This window comes from Nesoenas mayeri (assembly GCF_963082525.1).
Source record: "Nesoenas mayeri genome assembly, chromosome: 1".
NCBI classification, from domain to species: Eukaryota; Metazoa; Chordata; class Aves; order Columbiformes; family Columbidae; genus Nesoenas; species Nesoenas mayeri.
Window position 1 is genome coordinate 123,675,225 of NC_137541.1, and position 17,757 is coordinate 123,692,981.

Genomic DNA, 17,757 nt, shown 5'->3' on the forward strand with positions numbered 1-17,757 from the left:
GTCTGATAACTATTTGGTTTATGGAGTCTATTTTCAAAGCAATATTGGAAAGTATAAATGCTGTTTTATGTTCTATTGGCTTATTAAAAGATGAAAGTTACTTCTGCTTTACTAATATTACTAAACTAACATGCTGCAGTAGTTTCTTTACTGTTTTTATTTTGTTGGTGTCTGGTGGTATAATAGTAAATATTTGTGGAGCATATTTATCAGAACTTTACTGAAGATGAATGTTAGATATGTTCCATTCAGTTCTTCAAATCGATTTATAATGAGTGTTAATCATGACAATTACATGCTCAATTTGGGAAAAAAAAATCCTGATTTATTAAGCTAGTAGGGGTTTTTATTGTTTGCTAACTGTCTCCTTAATTTGATCAGTCATATCATTGAAGAAATTCTCGCCATGGTGTTAAACTAGATAGGAAGCATTTTTGCTCTTATCAAGCTTAAAAATGCTGCTGTTTATCTTCATTTTGGATTCTAAGGTACTGAGGAACAAAAGGGGTTTTGGTAATAGAAGAAAATTTAAGATAACAGGAGCTATCATAAAATTCCTGATGAATGATTTTCCATCACAAAAATGTTTTTTGTGAGAAGTGGTCTTTCCCAGGAACGTGCTCACCACAAAAGCTTGTCAGGCTGTGGGTGAAATTCTGCATCACAATCAGAGAGATTTCACTAAGCAACTCTGCTTAAGCAGAGTAGCCATGTGGGACTTGGCTGGTTTGGTTGCAGGAAGGTGGGTCACCTAAGCAGAGGAGGGAGCTCAACCACAGCATCCTGCATCCCCAAACAGAGGTGTGGCCTACATGGCCCCCAGGACTACAGCCATGTCCCATCCTTCCACAGGTCTGATGGGCAGGGAATATTATGTGGGCCAGATGTAGGACTTTGTTTAGAGTACTTTCCTGGGATATAAAAACTAGAGAAGCTAATTTTGGGGCAAAGAAAGAACTTAAATTTGCATCTTCTTTCCAAGATCCCAGGTAAGGATGTCCTAAATGGTGGGTTATTGCTGGTTTTAGGGTTTAACAAAATTCTTAATTTTTCCTATTCTTTTCTTCCCTACCTTTCTAATGGACACTTCTCAACCTAGAATGAGAAAAGAATGTCAAAGCTTAAGTGCAAACCTGTGGCACACAAGAAAAAAAATTATTGCCCAATTGTAGTCATCCTATGGTTGTTTATAGGTTTCCTGTGTGGAACCTGAAAGACTATTTTCCTCTCATTTCTTTACCAAGAGGTTTCATGTTATTGTAACTTTTCCTGCATCTGAAACCTGCTAAATCAGCCTCAACTCAAAATTAGTTGCAAGTCGTTTTTGTTTCTTCTCACTTTCTCTATGAATGCAAGCTATCCTTTCAATATTTGTAGCTCCTGTCAGCTGAGGAACATTAATCCCTCTTCACTGAACATACCATCTTGGCATTGTCTGCTAGGCAGTGAATTAACTAGACAGATACTTCATCATCTATAAATCCATTATTAATAAAGCAAGAAAAGTGAATTTTTTAATACTCTTGTGGAACTTGTTAGATCTTGCAGCATAAAAGATGTACTTTAACTGGTGCAAATACTCACGTGTAATAAACTGTAGATTACAGCATGTTCTCTTACATGTTACTGGAAAAAATTTAAAAGCAATTACTTATTTGACTAATTTTTTTCTTGTTTCCTTCTTACTGCATCCGTAGTTTCAGAGCAATCATTACAATCAGGTATAGTATAGTAAATTAAGCTGTAAATATCTGAGCAGCTATTGTTCTTCTCTGGCTTTTTTCTTGTGCCTATTTGCATAATAGTTGGTTGTGGGCCCACGTTTTCCTAGTAGTGTTTGAGTCTGGCATTCCTGTGCCCCAAAATCCCTGAATCCTAGAAAAGCTCTTTAATACAAGAAATGTGAAAATATAAAGGGTGAAAAATGTTGCAGTTGTGCTTGGGTGTGAGTCATGAAAAGAGGCAATCAATCCTGTGGGGCTTATTTTTGCAAAACCTTAATTCTAGCTGTAGAGGAATTTGCTTTTTTATCTGGTTTGGGAGCTTCTGTATTTTTGTTTTATCTAAATGTTTTGTTTTAGGATAAGAGGTAAAATTCTTCAGTACAATTTGTAACTTCATCTTTTTTGCTGTTAGAAGGCTCTACCTGCTTGTATTCTTGCATGAAACGGACTGATTTTGTAGTATCTCCCAGCAAAGATTAATATTGTACTGGAATGAATTGAAATAATGTGCTTACACTTGTGTTTTGTGGAGCAAAAGTACAGTCAAAACACTGAGATACGGTTACCTCTGCATGTGATACAAAATGAAAGTATTAGAGCATCTCTTTAGGTGAAACTCCTGGTGAAGAGGAGGCCTGAAGAGGGAACTTTATAGTTAACCCCATATCTTCTGCTTTGAGACATTGCAGTACTATCTCAACCCTTTTTTTCCCCTTGGAAAACCACTCCTTTGCTATTAGTGTTTTACTGTATCTACTTAACTTTTACTGAGTACTTAAACAATGAAAGCTGAGTCACAGGTAATAGACACCTGGAATTAACTGATTCACTGGCATTTTATCCTCGTTAAAAACTGTTTATTGGAATAAGCAGTCACATTGTCACTTATGGTGTTACCATCTACACTATATCAGCTGAACTTGTAACTTACAAAGAGTCATACATGTCAACTATTTTTTAACTTTTTGATGTAACATTTCGCTGTGGGTTTTATCTGGATCCAAATTGCATATGTTGAAACATATCTACAGTAATCTAGATGTTGTAGTAAAATAGTTAATCAAGTTGCACAGTATAAAATTAGTATTCCCTTCATAGAACTGATTTCCAAATGTCTGCCTACATAGTATGAACAGAAATTACAGTATTTTTGCTGCAAAATAACCGAAAATGTAATTGATTGGATTTTTAACATTGTGGAGTGAGACACAGTTTTGTTGAAAAGCTAAATAGCCTGAAATATGTAAGAAAATTACATATGTGGGGGACTCAGGAGCTCTGAAAAACAATTGGCTCACTCACTATTTTGGAAAACTGATGAAAAATTAATCTTTTTAAAAAAAATGTATTTATTCTAATTTAGAAAAGAGTCATTCTATAATTTAGAAAGTTTACTAGTTTAAGGGTATGAATTTCATGTTTGTAGTAAGTGTGTTGGCAGTTCACTTCTAACATTAGATTCTGTCCTGTTAAGATTTTTCATATTAGGGGTTCATGACAATGTCAGGAGTTAAATAATTCAATTTTACAGCTTTTCTTGAAAGCTACTTGTTAGAAAATATGAATTATTTTGAGTAACTCTTTAAAATTAAGCTCAAAATTGCTAAATTTCCCAAAGAAAAAGAGGGAACAAAGCGGAGATAATAGAAGTCCAAACTCTGCTTTTAAACTTACTCAGAGTACTAGGAAGGCTCATTTGAGCGCATCTTCAAAGCTGGCTGTCCTGCTATTTTGGGTTCCCTGGGTTCAGCTCACCCTTTGGATGATTTCAGTACCTGGATGTATCATGACTACAATATTTCTTGGGTTGGTTTCTCTTCAGTGTTCAGGTGCTTGGGTAGCTTCTGTCCTTGACCCTCAGGGGCTTTGCTGGCATTTGTTGGACTTCTTGGCCTGTCACCCTGTGTGTGGAGGCATTCAAAAGTAGACTCAGTAGTGGGCTCTCACCTGAAGGTGTGAAGTATTCTGGTAGCTCTTTACTGCTTTCTTGACTTCATTTACCTGTTTCCAGTTTGTTTCAAAACCACGAGGACTAGACAATCCCTAATTTTTGTTTTAATTGGGCAGCCAAGATCCTGTAGCAAGTTCAAAGGTGGTGAACTTAAAAAAGAATAGCTAAAAAGACAACAACAGCTCACTACTCATCCTATTTTGGGGAATGAAAACATTGTGCACATTAGCTGACCATTTTGCAAAACAGCACACAGTGAAGGGAAGAATTCCATCTACTGTTGTTTATCAGCTTCTCTCAGAGTCTCATAACCATAAGAGTATTGAAAATAGGTAAATTAGTACCACAGGTACAGTGCTAACAGTACTGTTTATACCTGATGCAAAATTATATTCCACTGAGATTAAAGGAAAAAAGGAGCATAATTTAAAAAATATTTATTTGCATCAGGAAACGTATCTGTATATTACACAACTGTTCTATGGAGGGATTTCTGAAATCTCTGTAACTCTAGTGTCTGACCTTTGAATAATCTTGTTTCTTTCTCACAATGCCTTTACAGATGGGCCATTACTCTCCCATCTGGCAGATTAGAAACAAGGCACAGAGAAGGGCTGGTGTGACAGAGAAATGAATTTAATTGTTTTGAATCCTAGCCTACTTTCCTCACTAAAGCAGAATTTTAGGAATTCAACTGACCTAAAAAGTAATTCAGATTTATGGCTTAAATAGGCATACTCTAATATGATGAAATAATGTACCTATCTATTTGGGTAAATGTAGTATATCAGTCATTTTTACACTGCTAGAAATTAACATATCTATAAGTTGTTTTTGTAATGTCCAATGAGATTGAATTTCATAAATTTAGTCTGTGAAAATGAGGTAGATACATGTGTTGCTATATATGAAAAATAATGGTGTGCATGGAGAAATGAAGATAGGCTGAAAGAATGACAGATATTTAGAAAACATAGATATCACATTTCTTTTATTTATTTATTCTCTCTATATATATTATTTTGAACAAATTACTACTGTCTTTTATTAAGTCAGTATCCTATCAAGACAAGTAATACGTCTGCAAATATACTTTCCCTCGTGAAAAGCTGCATTCATCTTGCTTTCACAGTTTAACTTTCTATATGTCTGTGCATGGATTTGTTGCCACTTTTTAAAGGGAAAGATCTCATTGCCAAGTTTTCTGAAGGAAAATTCTATATAGAAATGATGTCTTTTAAAATGTTTTTGCAGCATCTGTAAAAGTGCTAAAGAGTATGTGTGAAAACTTTTATAAGTATGCAAAACCGAAAAAAATTAGAGTCTGCGTTGGGACATGGAACGTCAACGGGGGGAAGCAGTTTCGAAGTATTGCTTTTAGAAATCAGACCCTCACTGACTGGCTTCTAGATGCACCCAAGTTAGCTGGTGTCCATGAATTCCAAGGTAGGATTTGTATTCTGTCAATTTTTTCTTGAAAACTCTGATTTTCATAATTAGCTCATGAACATTAAAATAGATATATGAGGTCTTAGTTCTTAAGTTGATTATAAATGACAAACAGCTTTTTTAATATTTAAATGCAGATCGCAAAAGCAAGCCTGTAGACATATTTGCTATTGGATTTGAAGAAATGGTGGAGTTAAATGCAGGAAACATTGTGAATGCCAGGTAGGTGATATAATCTATACAGTACTAGTTCAGTTGATAATCACATCTTTTGAGTAAAACGTTATTTACATTTTTTTCTCCTGTTTTGTAATGGTTGGGATTGGTCTGGATTAATTTTTGACTATATTCAGTTCTCTCAGATGATTTCTGTGCCGGGACTGCAGACTTCATCTCAGCTTTCCTAGCAATGCTGCGATCACTTAAGATCATGTATAATGTAATATAAAGGATCCCAACAGGCATCACTTGACCATATTTTGGATTACACCTTCAGCAGACCCTCCATTTTTTCCTTCATTTAACACTTTGAAGGAATTTACCTTCAATGCTTATAGCATTCTGTAGTCTCTCTGCCTTCCTATTGCTGGGAACACCAAGTCCTGTGGAATTCCTTCCAGAAGCATGTATTGTTGCTACGCCTTTATATAGTGTCTTGCATCAGATTTTGGTCTGTATAAAGCAAGGCTTCCTTCCATACTGTCAGTTTGCACTGTCATTCCATATGCAAGTGCTGGGTGATACCAGTGATGAAGGCTTTATGTGTAGTCTTAGCAGCGTGTACACTTTGTCCATTGTTTAGTCTGCCTGTTTTGCATGTTTTCTGGTGTTCAGAAAGCTTTATCTCGTTGAGAAAAAGCATCTAAAGCCTGTAGCACTGTTAGCCTTTGCACAGGCTTTTGTCTTGAGGACAAAGTGGCAGTTTGTCATCCCCTGATTTCATACTGTGTCGAGTTAACACCATTTCCAGGTTTGATATTTTTCATTTATATGTGCTAGCTCTGAAAACCATAATCTGTTAGGTCTCCAAGGAAGTTTCTTCTTGATCAGAGACCATGGTCATCCCTGTTTTCCAGTATTGACTGAGCTCCAGGCTTGGAACTAAGGCCCTAGAAAAATTCTTAGGTTTTGCTCCTGTAATCCAGCCTCAGAAATGCAGGAAAGAGAGCTTTGACTCCTAAGATTGTCTGTGGTGACAAAAGTGAGGCAGCATTTTATGAGGCTGAATTCGAAATGATGATGTCATGACAGTCTATAGCCTGTGTCTCTGCTAAGAGGCATTTGAGCACCATTCACAACTTGGCTTTGGCTTACTACCTCAAGGCTTGGGTAAGGTTCTTGTATGAAGTTTGTTTAACTGGATGTACAGTTTAGATACCTGCTTGGTTTGATTTATGTTAAAACTGGCATTTTTAATCTTGCTGCTAGCACAACCAATCAGAAACTCTGGGCTGCTGAACTGCAGAAGACCATATCGAGAGATTACAAGTATGTGCTGCTGGCTTCTGAGCAGTTGGTGGGCGTCTGCCTTTTTGTGTTCATCAGGCCCCAGCACGCTCCTTTTATCAGGTCAGTGAACACACAGCTGTGCCCAAGTTGGGTCACCTTCAATTTGCTTTGTGTTGAAAGCGAACATACAAGTGTACTAAGAAGCATATGGGGCTCTAAAAGAGCTGTTCCATCTTCTGGGGAGCTAGTTGCTTAAATTCTTTTATCTTAGTTTTTAAATGCCACATCAGTTGCCATGAAAGCTTGAAAAGCTGAAGTGTTATATTGTTACCTGCTCAATAGCTGCTGGCACATCTTAAAAATAGCCCAGTGGCCTTACTGCTAAAAGGACAATGTGAAAATGTTATCTTACCAACATAATGTCATACTCAGACATACTTACATCTATTAACTTCTGTGCCATTGTATTTAAAGGTTTAATAGTTGTTAACTCTTTTAGGGATGTTGCTGTTGACACTGTAAAGACTGGCATGGGAGGAGCCACTGGTAATAAAGGTGCAGTAGCAATTCGGATGTTGTTTCATACATCGAGTCTTTGCTTTGTCTGCAGCCATTTTGCTGCAGGGCAATCACAAGTTAAAGAGAGAAATGAAGACTTCGTAGAAATAGCTCGCAAGCTCAGTTTTCCAATGGTAAGCAACAATGTTAAAATTTCATAAAGAATGAGAAGTTACACCCCTTGAACTGCAGCAGTGTCATCCAAAAGCTCTGTTTATTGTTTTCCTCTCCCCAGGTTCCTGTAAAAATCAAATTTCCTTGGGCTGAAGATCTCAGAGATAATTAAGTTCTCACAATTTTTATTAAGATAGAAGACTGCAGAAAGAATAGACCTTTCCATTACAATGACTGATAGAGAAGGGTGAAACGTGAACTCACTTGCATCAAGGATTTAGCATAGAAAACAGACCTTATAGATTTCTGACTTTCCATGGGAAATAGCACTATTTTCAGTACACAAGAAAGATTTTTTTGTAACTAATTTTAACTTACTGCTTACTCATTTTTGTCATGTTGGATTGTACAGTTCTGTACCATATCCTCATAAAGGATTACCAAACACCAAGTAAATACTTGATAGTTTTATCATTGCAACAAGACGCTTCCTTGAGACTTAAACCTGTTTTAAATTTTGTAGTCAAACTGTCTTCTTTACTACGGCACTCTGCAGGAGTCTGACATCTTATTTTACAGAGTTTTTTGATTTCCGAATTTGACCCCATGGTCAAGTTTCTCTTTTTCTTGAAAGTACTGTATTCTTATGGTCCCTAGAAACAGTTTCCCAAATGCTGCTGTTTTAATCTACCAGCGTATCTGCTTTGATTTACTTAAGGGCAATGGAAAAATCAAAACAAAGAAGGAAGTGAAAGTACTCACTTTAAACCCTAGGCTTTGTTTAAACTAATAGAGCACTTCTGTCTCTCCCTAGCCATGAAAATTGTATGTAACTGAAGAGTCTTCAATTAAATCTGAATAATAAAGCAATTTTCAGTTTTTCGGGATATTGTGCCACAAGATCCTAGGGTAGTGTTTTGTTCTTCTTTCTAACCTTTTTATGACACAGGTAGCAGTCATCATCTTAGAGCAGGCTTCTAAAACAGGATTAGAAAGATGAAGAATTTTAGAATCTAATTCAGATGATTCATGTTTGTTTAGAAACGCAAACTACAAAATAAATGTTACTTCTTTCATATTCTGTATGTGTGAATACCATACAGTTGGCCATGTTGTTCTAACCATATAAACACTAAATACTAACAGCTCATCTGCTAGTAATGACGCATATTTTACAGCCAAAAACTGAACTTCTGCACCTGGAACTAGTAAATTGGTCACTTGGTTGTTTTTAACTTCATTGTGTGCTTTTGTTTTACAGGGAAGGATGCTCTTTTCCCATGACTATATCTTTTGGTGTGGTGACTTTAATTATCGGATAGATATTCCAAATGAGGAGGTTAAGGACCTAATACGACAACAGAACTGGGATCCCCTTATAGCAGGAGACCAGCTTATCAATCAGAAGAATTCTGGACAGGTATCTTACAAATGTCACTGCACTTAAGAATACTTTATTTTTCTTTTTTGCTTTAGCAATTTTTGTGGTGCTTCTGTAAATCTATACCCCAGCATATTTTACTTATTGCATTTGTCCAGGTACTGGTATGGAAGGGTGGGACACAGCAACATTTAGTAACTTATTCATAGTAACTGGCCTAAAGAGTCTGTGATACAAATACAGCCGCTAGTTGTAGGAGTGAGGTTTTTCCTTTCTCTCCTGAAAAAAAAGGAAACTCTATAATCTTTTTAGAACTTTGTGTTGCAATTTACTAATTGTAATGGTTTTCTTTTTATCAGGTGCAACTATTTAAAAAAATATTTATCCAAATGCTTTTGGTCATGTTACTCTTTACTTTAAATTGATGCAGTAAAAGGTCTAATGCTGTTACTGTCATTCTGTTGGAAAAAGGAGTAGTCCAAAATGTAGCCTTTTTACTTAACAAAGAAAAAGAGCATGGAATAACAAAGTATGGAGAAGGCTCCATATTTTAGATTTTTAGGGTTTCTTGGGAGGCAGCACATAGCAATTAAATTTGTAACGAATCAAATTCTGTGTGAAAGTAGTATGTCTTTCCAGCTTTATGTGGTAATGCTGTAGATGGTAAAATGAAAGACAATCCTCTGTTGTTAGTTTTGGTTGCTTGCCAGCACTTTGATCATAAGCAGTGTTTTTTTCTGAGTTAGAGTTCTCTTCCATTTGTGCTGCTGTCTTGTGTGCCAGGACAGGAGGAAAAACACTTGATAATTTTATTTTTTTTTTGTATAGCCCTGTTCCTAGAGAAAAAGCAATATATGTTCAAATGGGCAGACAGCATGATTGCCTGTCAATTCAACCGAAACAAGAGAGGTGTACAGGTCTTGGGGACACTTCCAGTAGTTATGAAACTGGAAAGATCTATGGAAACTACTGGAATATGAAGAAGACTTAAAATAGTCTCCTGGCTGGGACAAGAATAGCATTGCACTGTTGGGCTAACATTCCAGTGTTTGGAAGTGGCTGGCAGGGCAACAGAGGGAGTCAACTGGCAAATAAATTAATAAATTGACTCAGAAGTTATGGATCTTCCCATACTGATCTTCTGATATTGATTTTTAAGTTGACTGGATTCCAATTTTTATTCCCAACAAGAAAAGCAGGCTAACCTGATGCAGACCATAAGATCTAAGTTAGATTTATATTTTACAGATCTCTGGTGTGAAGTAAAACTGGCCATGCAAGATTAAACTCAAGACCAGAGCTGGTTAGCTAAAGAGTTTTAGCTTATGGCTAGTTTGAACACTTCAGGAGTGAGTAAATCTCCTGGCCTTCCAGAGTGTTGTGTCAGCTGGCTGTAACTGTTTATGTTGCAAAGTACCTAATGGACTCTTTGATTCCTTTCAGTTGACTGTATCTCTAAATAGAATACCTTGACACATAATTTCACATATCTCTTTTTATTCTTTTTTCCTATTCACTTGAGAAGAAACGGTGATATTAGCTCTCTAATCTTTCAGTTCATATTGAAATATTGAATGTATTAAAGACTTTTTGTTTTCCTCCTTATCTCTGGTTTATTGGTGGGGCATCTTGTGTCAACTTGGGGGAATGTTTTGCATGTTCAGAAAGGTACATAAAATATAAACCTTAAATTCCAATGTTTGCTGACACATGAGCAGCTAATCAACTAATTAAAATGCTGTGGACAGCATCTGTGTTCTGGGTGACCTCAAGTTCTGAACAACATTGGAGGAACAGTAGGTTGCTCATGAGCCTGGGTTTAAAGATAGAAATGTTGACATACTTCTGTTTAATGATGATAGGTCTGGGTCACTATTTAGTCTTAGTGACAAATGCAGCATGTTTTCAGCAGATATAATTTGGGAGAAGGATTCATATTATCAAATTAACTTCTTTTTTTTGAGATGTGTATACAGGTTTTCACTGTTAGAAAAGAGAATTCTGATTAGTTTCAAGCTGTTACCCATCTGTTTCTGTCTTCTGGCATGACACATAAGTGCTTTGTTTCTTACAGATTTTTAGGGGATTTTTGGAAGGCAAAATAAATTTTGCTCCTACATACAAATATGATCTATTTTCTGATGACTATGACACCAGTGAAAAATGTCGCACACCGGCATGGACGGACCGTATTCTTTGGAGAAGAAGAAAATGGCCTTTTGATCGATCAGGTTTGACTGGTTCCTTAATTGTTTAAAATATTCTTTTAACTGGCTTATAGCATCCCTGTAGTTACATTCACAGTGCCAGTGAATCTGAGCTTCTGTCCCTGACTGTGCCTCAGACAGGAAGCTTGTAATAGCATTTGCAGTACATACAGTGAGGCTGAACAGGAGGATAAAGAATTAGATACCAGTTACTGATATTTCTGCAATTCAAGAGGAACTTTTGTTTATTTTTTTCTGTAAAACACTTGGTTTTGATGTACTTCCTTTTTGATCTTTCTACAAATAGCTTATTTTGTAAAGCATATTCTTGCAATCCCTGTTTTTCCCCTTTTGTTTTCATTAATACTGAATGTAGCTGAAGACCTGGATCTTCTAAATGCTAGTTTTCACGATGATACTAATGTCCCTTATACATGGAATCCTGGTACTTTGTTGCACTATGGAAGAGCAGAGCTGAAGACATCTGATCACAGGTTTCAGTTTTATTTTATACATTACTTCCTAAGCATGGAAGATTTAGTATTCATGCTGTTTATTTTGTTGCTCAGATACTCTGCTTACAGGTTTTTCTCATATATTTTTTTTTCCAAGGCCTGTGGTTGCATTGATTGACATCGACATATTTGAAATCGAAGCAGAAGAGAGACAAAAAGTTTATAAGGAGGTGATTGCAATGCAAGGACCACCTGATGGTACTATCATGGTCTCCATCAGAAGTTCTTCAGCAGAAGAAAACTATTTTGATGATTACTTGATTGATGAACTTCTTCAAAAATTTGCAAGCTATGGCGAAGTTATACTGATAAGGTTAAAAGCACTTTTTTTTTTTAAGCTCTATTCTTTTTCATTGTTCCCACCTATTCCCTGGATAAAGTTACTTTCTTAGCGGGCATTTCAGTTATGATCTGCTTCATTTTTAACATTTAGACTTCAACTTTAATGAAAATTAGTCTTACATACCCATATGTGCCTCTGTTTTCAGACTTAATTTTCCGAGATACTCTATGTTTTGGAGATAGAGTATCATACTGACTTTCTCAGAAATCAGTCACACTTAAAATTTGTCACTTATGTAATTTTATACAAAATTTGTATTTTAAAATTAGGTTAGTAGTTTTAAATGAACTGAAGATGAGAGGATCCCTGTGAATGTTGCATTTTCACTGAGCTGTGAATTGTACTATAAGTGTTGTGGTATTCTGTTTAGGGTCTGGGGGGCTTGTTTTAGTTTGGTTGTTGTTAGTTTTGTGTGTGTGTTTTGGTTTTGTTTTTATTTTCAGAAGACTAGCAGCATAGCCCCAAGTCCATAGCGTGATGTATCGTGGAACACCCAATACAAATACCTAACCCATAGCCACACAATTAATATTGAATATGTAACTGTAGTCACATAATTTTTAAGAGGACAGTGCTTTTGGTGTATGATATTTACCTGGTTCACTTTTGCTTTTCTGTTGTTGTTGTTGCAAGGATACATTAAGTTAAAGCTTGTTATCCAATTATATATATTTTAGCAATCTTAAAGTTATTCTTCTCCATCAAGTCAAACATTGAGAAACCTTTAAGTAAGAGGCTTCGAAAGTTTGTAGGTAGATTAAATTATTTTAATTTTTCCAATGGGCTTTGCAGATTCGTGGAAGACAAGATGTGGGTAACATTTCTGGAAGGAAGCTCTGCTTTGAACGTTATGAATTTGAATGGTACTGAGGTAATGTAAAAATTACTGAACTCATGTATAGCAAGGGAAAATCCAACTTTTTAAAGAATACTTGGGTGGATTCTTGTTTGTTTGTTTCTAATTCTTAAAAGTTCTTCAAGTTCCATACTAGGCAATTGCATTTTATTTTTATTATTTTATTTTATTTTATTTTATTTTATTATTTTATTTTCTACTTTTGATAGCCACATAGCATTATGTTGATTATCAAAAGCCATTTGAGAGAAGTACCAAACTTAATTTATTTTTAGAAGGAATGGGCTGTTAGAGAAATGAAGATCCTATATTGAGGGGCATCTTCATCAAATGAGGGATTTTTAATATATACTTTTGTAGTGATATAAAAAGCTGAGTTTTAACCTTGAGTTTGTAGTATGAACCAGTTTATCATATTTATAGCCTGCAATCATTTTAAATTCGGCACTCCTGTACTGCAATCACTTAAATTGTCAACATTTCAGCTCTAGTTGACTTCTGTAGGGCCACTATTTAATCTTTATAAAAATTTTAATTTTCATGTTCAACTTCTTACTGATCTGTGTTGTTGCTAAGACTTGGATTCTGTAACGTGATGTTTGCAGTTGGGTCCTTGCATCTGCTGACAGTTTTGCTGACAGTCCATGCAGGAGGGGGCTCAGTGTCATGTGTCAGTTTGCAGAACGAAGGCCTGCTGTTTTATCAGTCTCTAAAAATAATTCATTAATATGGTTATGAAACAAATTGTTAGCTTTTTTTAGAAAACTGTTGTTGTAATTAACAGTTTAAACTACCTAAACATACTTACTTACCCCAACAAAATAAAAAGGATAATTATTTTTTGACTTGTTACAATCATTGTTTAGTCCCAGAAATTCTGATAACCTTATTTGGGATATTTTCAGTATTTTTTTTTCCACTTTTTAAATCTAGAATGCTGAATTTTAATGTTCCTACTGTTAACAATTTCTGGTTTGTGCATACCTTTTTGGCAATTCAGCTACTAGGAAGGATTATAAACATAAGCTTGAAAAATCCAGATTGGATCAGAACTTTGGAAGAAGAAATGAATCTAGAGAAGATTAATATTGGGCTGCCTTCATCAACAAGCTCCACTTTGCTTTGTGAAGATGCTGAGGTTACTGCAGACTATGATATGGAAGGTTTGTTGAAATAAAGTATTCCTTGTTTTGAAATGCTTACAGTCCTAAATAATTTAAGGCATGTACAATACTTCTATTTAACAAGTTTATGACCATCTAAAACAGATAAATTAGAAATCACATTATTTCCAAGAGTACCTTGACAACTTGCTCAGTAGTGTCGGTTCGTGCTGTATCTCTAGGTTTTACTAATTTGCTGACATTTTATTTATTCTTCACACTTCATCCTGTGACCTGTCCTCTCAGGGTCACTTCATTCAGGCAACTTTTACTGTTCCTGGAGACTGCCTGTAAGCAGGATATACACAGCTTCAGAATGCAAAGCAATTATTGTTTTGCCAATACACATAATAGATGAATAGGTCTAATGAGATCCCATGCTAAGCATTGATATGCTTACCAGCCCCCAGAAGACACCTGTTGAGTCTTTGACTGGCAGGCAAATATGAGTGGGGCAAGGAAACCTTCAGACTCCATTGCTCCTTGAAACAGGCTGATCTTTGGCACTGATGAGTTGCTGTTTTCAAGTTCTGTTTTTTGTTGGCTTTGGTTTTTCCCTGAAAGGTTTCTATATATTTTTGTGTCATACCTTTCTAAGTGAAATCCTCAAGTTCCTGAATATCACTGTTGCAGCAATTGTGCCTCTGCATTTCTGCTTTTCTTTACTTGCATGTTTCTAATCTATGTACTTTGTCACAGCTTGTATTTTAAACTATTAATTAATTTAATGAAAGGTCTGCTTCACTCCCTCTCTACTTTAAAAGACATTCTCTTACATCCTTGGCAAGTAAAACATGTTTTTTGAACAGCAGCAAAACAAATGTCCCACACCTTACCTGCTGACACTTCCTCTGTATTGCATTCCTCTATGTATTTTACAGGGCCTTTTTTTGTAATTTCTTGAAGAGGTATACTTTCTAGATGTAGTCATTGTGTCTGTAATTATTTATTTTGAGTAGCTCATTTGCTTTGAATTTCTATCAAAGCTCCTTAGTGGCAAAAGTAACATTGCAAAAGTTTCAAGAAAAGAGATGGCAGTTATATATTCTGGAAAGAGTAGACTAAGGGGCTTTTGTACGGACCTTTCATAAAGGAAGATATGTTTTGGTAAGGGTACAGATAGGGAAAACTTGTATGAAAAGTTGGAATTTGTGTTGGTCTCGGTGTCACAAAATACTTTATCTGTTTTCCAGTGCAGGTAGGAAATGGGACTTTACCAGTTTAGGTGCTTGCATGATTGGTCAATTTTATTAATAGTCGTATGTGAAATTGTGTGTTTCTCTTGAAATGTGACATCTCAAATCCTACAAGACTCTTAGCTCAAGAGCTAATGTCGTATTAGTAGCCTGGTTACTCTGTTACTGCTGAGCTGGAACTTCAGTAGAGCATTGTGTGTCATTCACATACCTGAAGAGAGTGAAGCCTACGAGTTATGGAAGAAAGGTTATTGTGGACTTACTGGAGTGTGATTGGCTAATTGTCTGTTTTAGGCATTTTGAACATCAACATCAAAATATTCTAAATTGACAGTTTACTTTTCAAAAACATGTCCATGTTGAACCTTTTTTTTTAGACATCATCACCTTTTGAAATAGAAGGTATTACAAATAGCAGATATCTTGAAATCCCCTACTTAGCCTTCTGAACAATAAATTAAGCTTGCCATCTTTTGCAAACCAAGGAAATAATTTTTGCAAAGGTCTTCTTTGTAAAGGTAATTGTTTCTTAGATTAAGCAACATTACACTTGCCACACTATTATAATTACCTATAATATATATTATTCATTTGGAGTGTGTTCAATTGGTTTCAATACACGTGCATTCTTCACGTGTGATTTTATGGTGCAAGAATCATCCTTGCATTGTTGAGCTAATTCCTTGGAACTTGAGGGCTTTTTGCAGGAAATCCCATGCCCAGAATCAGTTCATAATTTCCCCACTTTTAAAAATAACTGTAAAATAACTGTTCTTCTCTTTATTTGACATGCTTTGTCTTTTGTGGGGGTGGGGTTTGTTATTTAGGAGACATCGATGACTATAGTGCTGAAGTAGAAGAAATCCTGCCTCAGCATCTACAGCCAACTTCAGGCTCTGGTCTTGGAACCTCCCCGAGCTCTTCACCACGTTCCAGTCCCTGTCAATCCCCTACGCTGTCAGATGGACCTACACTACCAGTGAGACCGAGCCGAGCACCAACAAAAACCCCAGGACCACCTGTTTCCACACACAGTGTGTATTACATTGCTCAACTGCCTCTATTACTACTATACAATCTGGCAGCCGCATGGCCCACTGGTAGAATGCTACCTTATATATGATTTTTAATAGAGCCTTTAGAAGAATATAGAAGGCTATTCTTGTCATTATCTAGCATTTTATGCATAAGTGGCCTTGGGTAAATCACCTCATTCTTTGTGTCTTAGTTTTCCTAATGGGCAGTGGAAGAGCTTTGTTTCCTGAGTCATGTTTAATACACTGTCCACTGATCTATGGTGCTGCAAACTGCATAACTTGCTCTAGTTCTTTAGTATTTCACCATGAAAGAGACATCTCAAAAAACTATGCGATTAATACGCTTTCTGTGTTGATTAGCTTGAAACCTCTGTTCAAGGATTCTCTTGCAATGTGTCAGTGTAATCCCAGTTCACTTTAGTCATACTTTTCAAATACAGCCCAGTTCAATTAATGCTTCTTTCAGCTCTACTATGTAAATGGTAATCAGCAGATTTGTAAATGGAGTGTATAATATGAAGGCTTCTGTTTAAACGCAACTTTAATGAAAAAGTGGACATTTAGAATTACAATGTTTGGAATGGCTTCTAGAACAGTTTATGTCAATGTAATTTAGTGTAACTTTATAAAGACTGATAAAATGCCTTCAGAATTCCCCTTGTAATGCTTTTTTACAGAGCACTTAATTAATAAATTAGCATCAAAATTAAAATTTGGAACCTGCAGGTTTTAAGAATGTTTGGGATTCCATGAAAAGCATATACTGATTAGAGCATATGAGACAAAAATATTGGTTTAGGAAATCTGTTTGTTTTCACCAGGAATTTGTTAATCTTGTTTTCCCTCTTGCAAAAATTTCTGTATCATTTTTTCCAGGGCTGGGGACTAACTGTCATCTCTGTAAAAATAACTTGCTATTAGAAAAGCTTTTGTGTGATTAGAATATACAAGTGTTTAATTTTTTCATTGTTTTCTGTCATTATTCTCCAGCTGAACCTCAGCAGAGTACACAGCAGAAAGAGTCTTCTCAGAGCCTGGAGCCGAAGCGTCCTCCACCACCTCGTCCCGTTGCTCCTCCTGCACGCCCTGCTCCACCACAGAGGCCACCTCCACCATCAGGTAATGTGGTGATGTACATCAGGAGGTCAGGAATATTTTGTTTCAGGTCTGTGAGCTAAACTTTGAAGTTCCATGCCCAAAGTACACCTTATATGTTGGTTTGGGGCTCAATGGAACATATCAGTTTTTCAGTAAAATGTTTAGTTGATGCATTTAATAGCAATAACAGCATGAGAAAGAACAACATTTTTCCGTACCATTTAAATATTATGGTCTTTGCTTAGTGAATAAGTTTTAAAATCTTTATAAACTTATTTTCACAGTTTAAATATGTGGGCTTCCCACAGCAGTGTTTACTCACATTTTCATTTTTATAGCATCTTAATGTTTTAAATAAAAGGTAAATAATCTTGTACATTCATTGATTTATATTCCTTTAATTTTTGCATCAGTTTGTGTGCATTTTATCATGTCTGAGATTTTAATGTAGTGTTCATCTGGATCATCTGAGAATGTAAGCAATTGAGCACTAAGAAACTGGATGTTCAGAAGCATATGGGCAACGTAGTTACTAACAAACTGACCCTTGTCATTTTTAACTTTCTCATTCTTTTTCTTCCCTCTTACTGTACTGATATTTTTCATTATTGCTGCATTCATTTCTTAAATACTGTAAGGCGGTAGGAGTCCTGCACCTGCTAGAAAAGAATTTGGAGGTAATTATTTTAATTGTTTTCAATATGAATGACTACATA

At 35.9% G+C, this 17,757-nt stretch overlaps 1 protein-coding gene across 6 annotated transcripts in view; it reads left to right on the forward strand.

The window, feature by feature from the left end:
• Positions 1-17,757, forward strand: part of SYNJ1 (synaptojanin 1) — a 64,696-nt gene that overhangs the window by 28,049 nt on the left and 18,890 nt on the right. For all 6 annotated transcript variants that reach the window (XM_080340746.1, XM_080340748.1, XM_080340749.1 and 3 more), the window contains 12 exons: positions 4,930-5,121; positions 5,262-5,346; positions 6,553-6,693; positions 7,073-7,265; positions 8,507-8,665; positions 10,701-10,857; positions 11,210-11,327; positions 11,446-11,661; positions 12,484-12,562; positions 13,548-13,710; positions 15,734-15,940; positions 16,934-17,062. In XM_080340746.1, the coding sequence (XP_080196872.1) occupies positions 4,930-5,121; positions 5,262-5,346; positions 6,553-6,693; positions 7,073-7,265; positions 8,507-8,665; positions 10,701-10,857; positions 11,210-11,327; positions 11,446-11,661; positions 12,484-12,562; positions 13,548-13,710; positions 15,734-15,940; positions 16,934-17,062 (1,839 nt within the window). The remainder of the gene's footprint in view (positions 1-4,929; positions 5,122-5,261; positions 5,347-6,552; positions 6,694-7,072; positions 7,266-8,506; positions 8,666-10,700; positions 10,858-11,209; positions 11,328-11,445; positions 11,662-12,483; positions 12,563-13,547; positions 13,711-15,733; positions 15,941-16,933; positions 17,063-17,757) is intronic.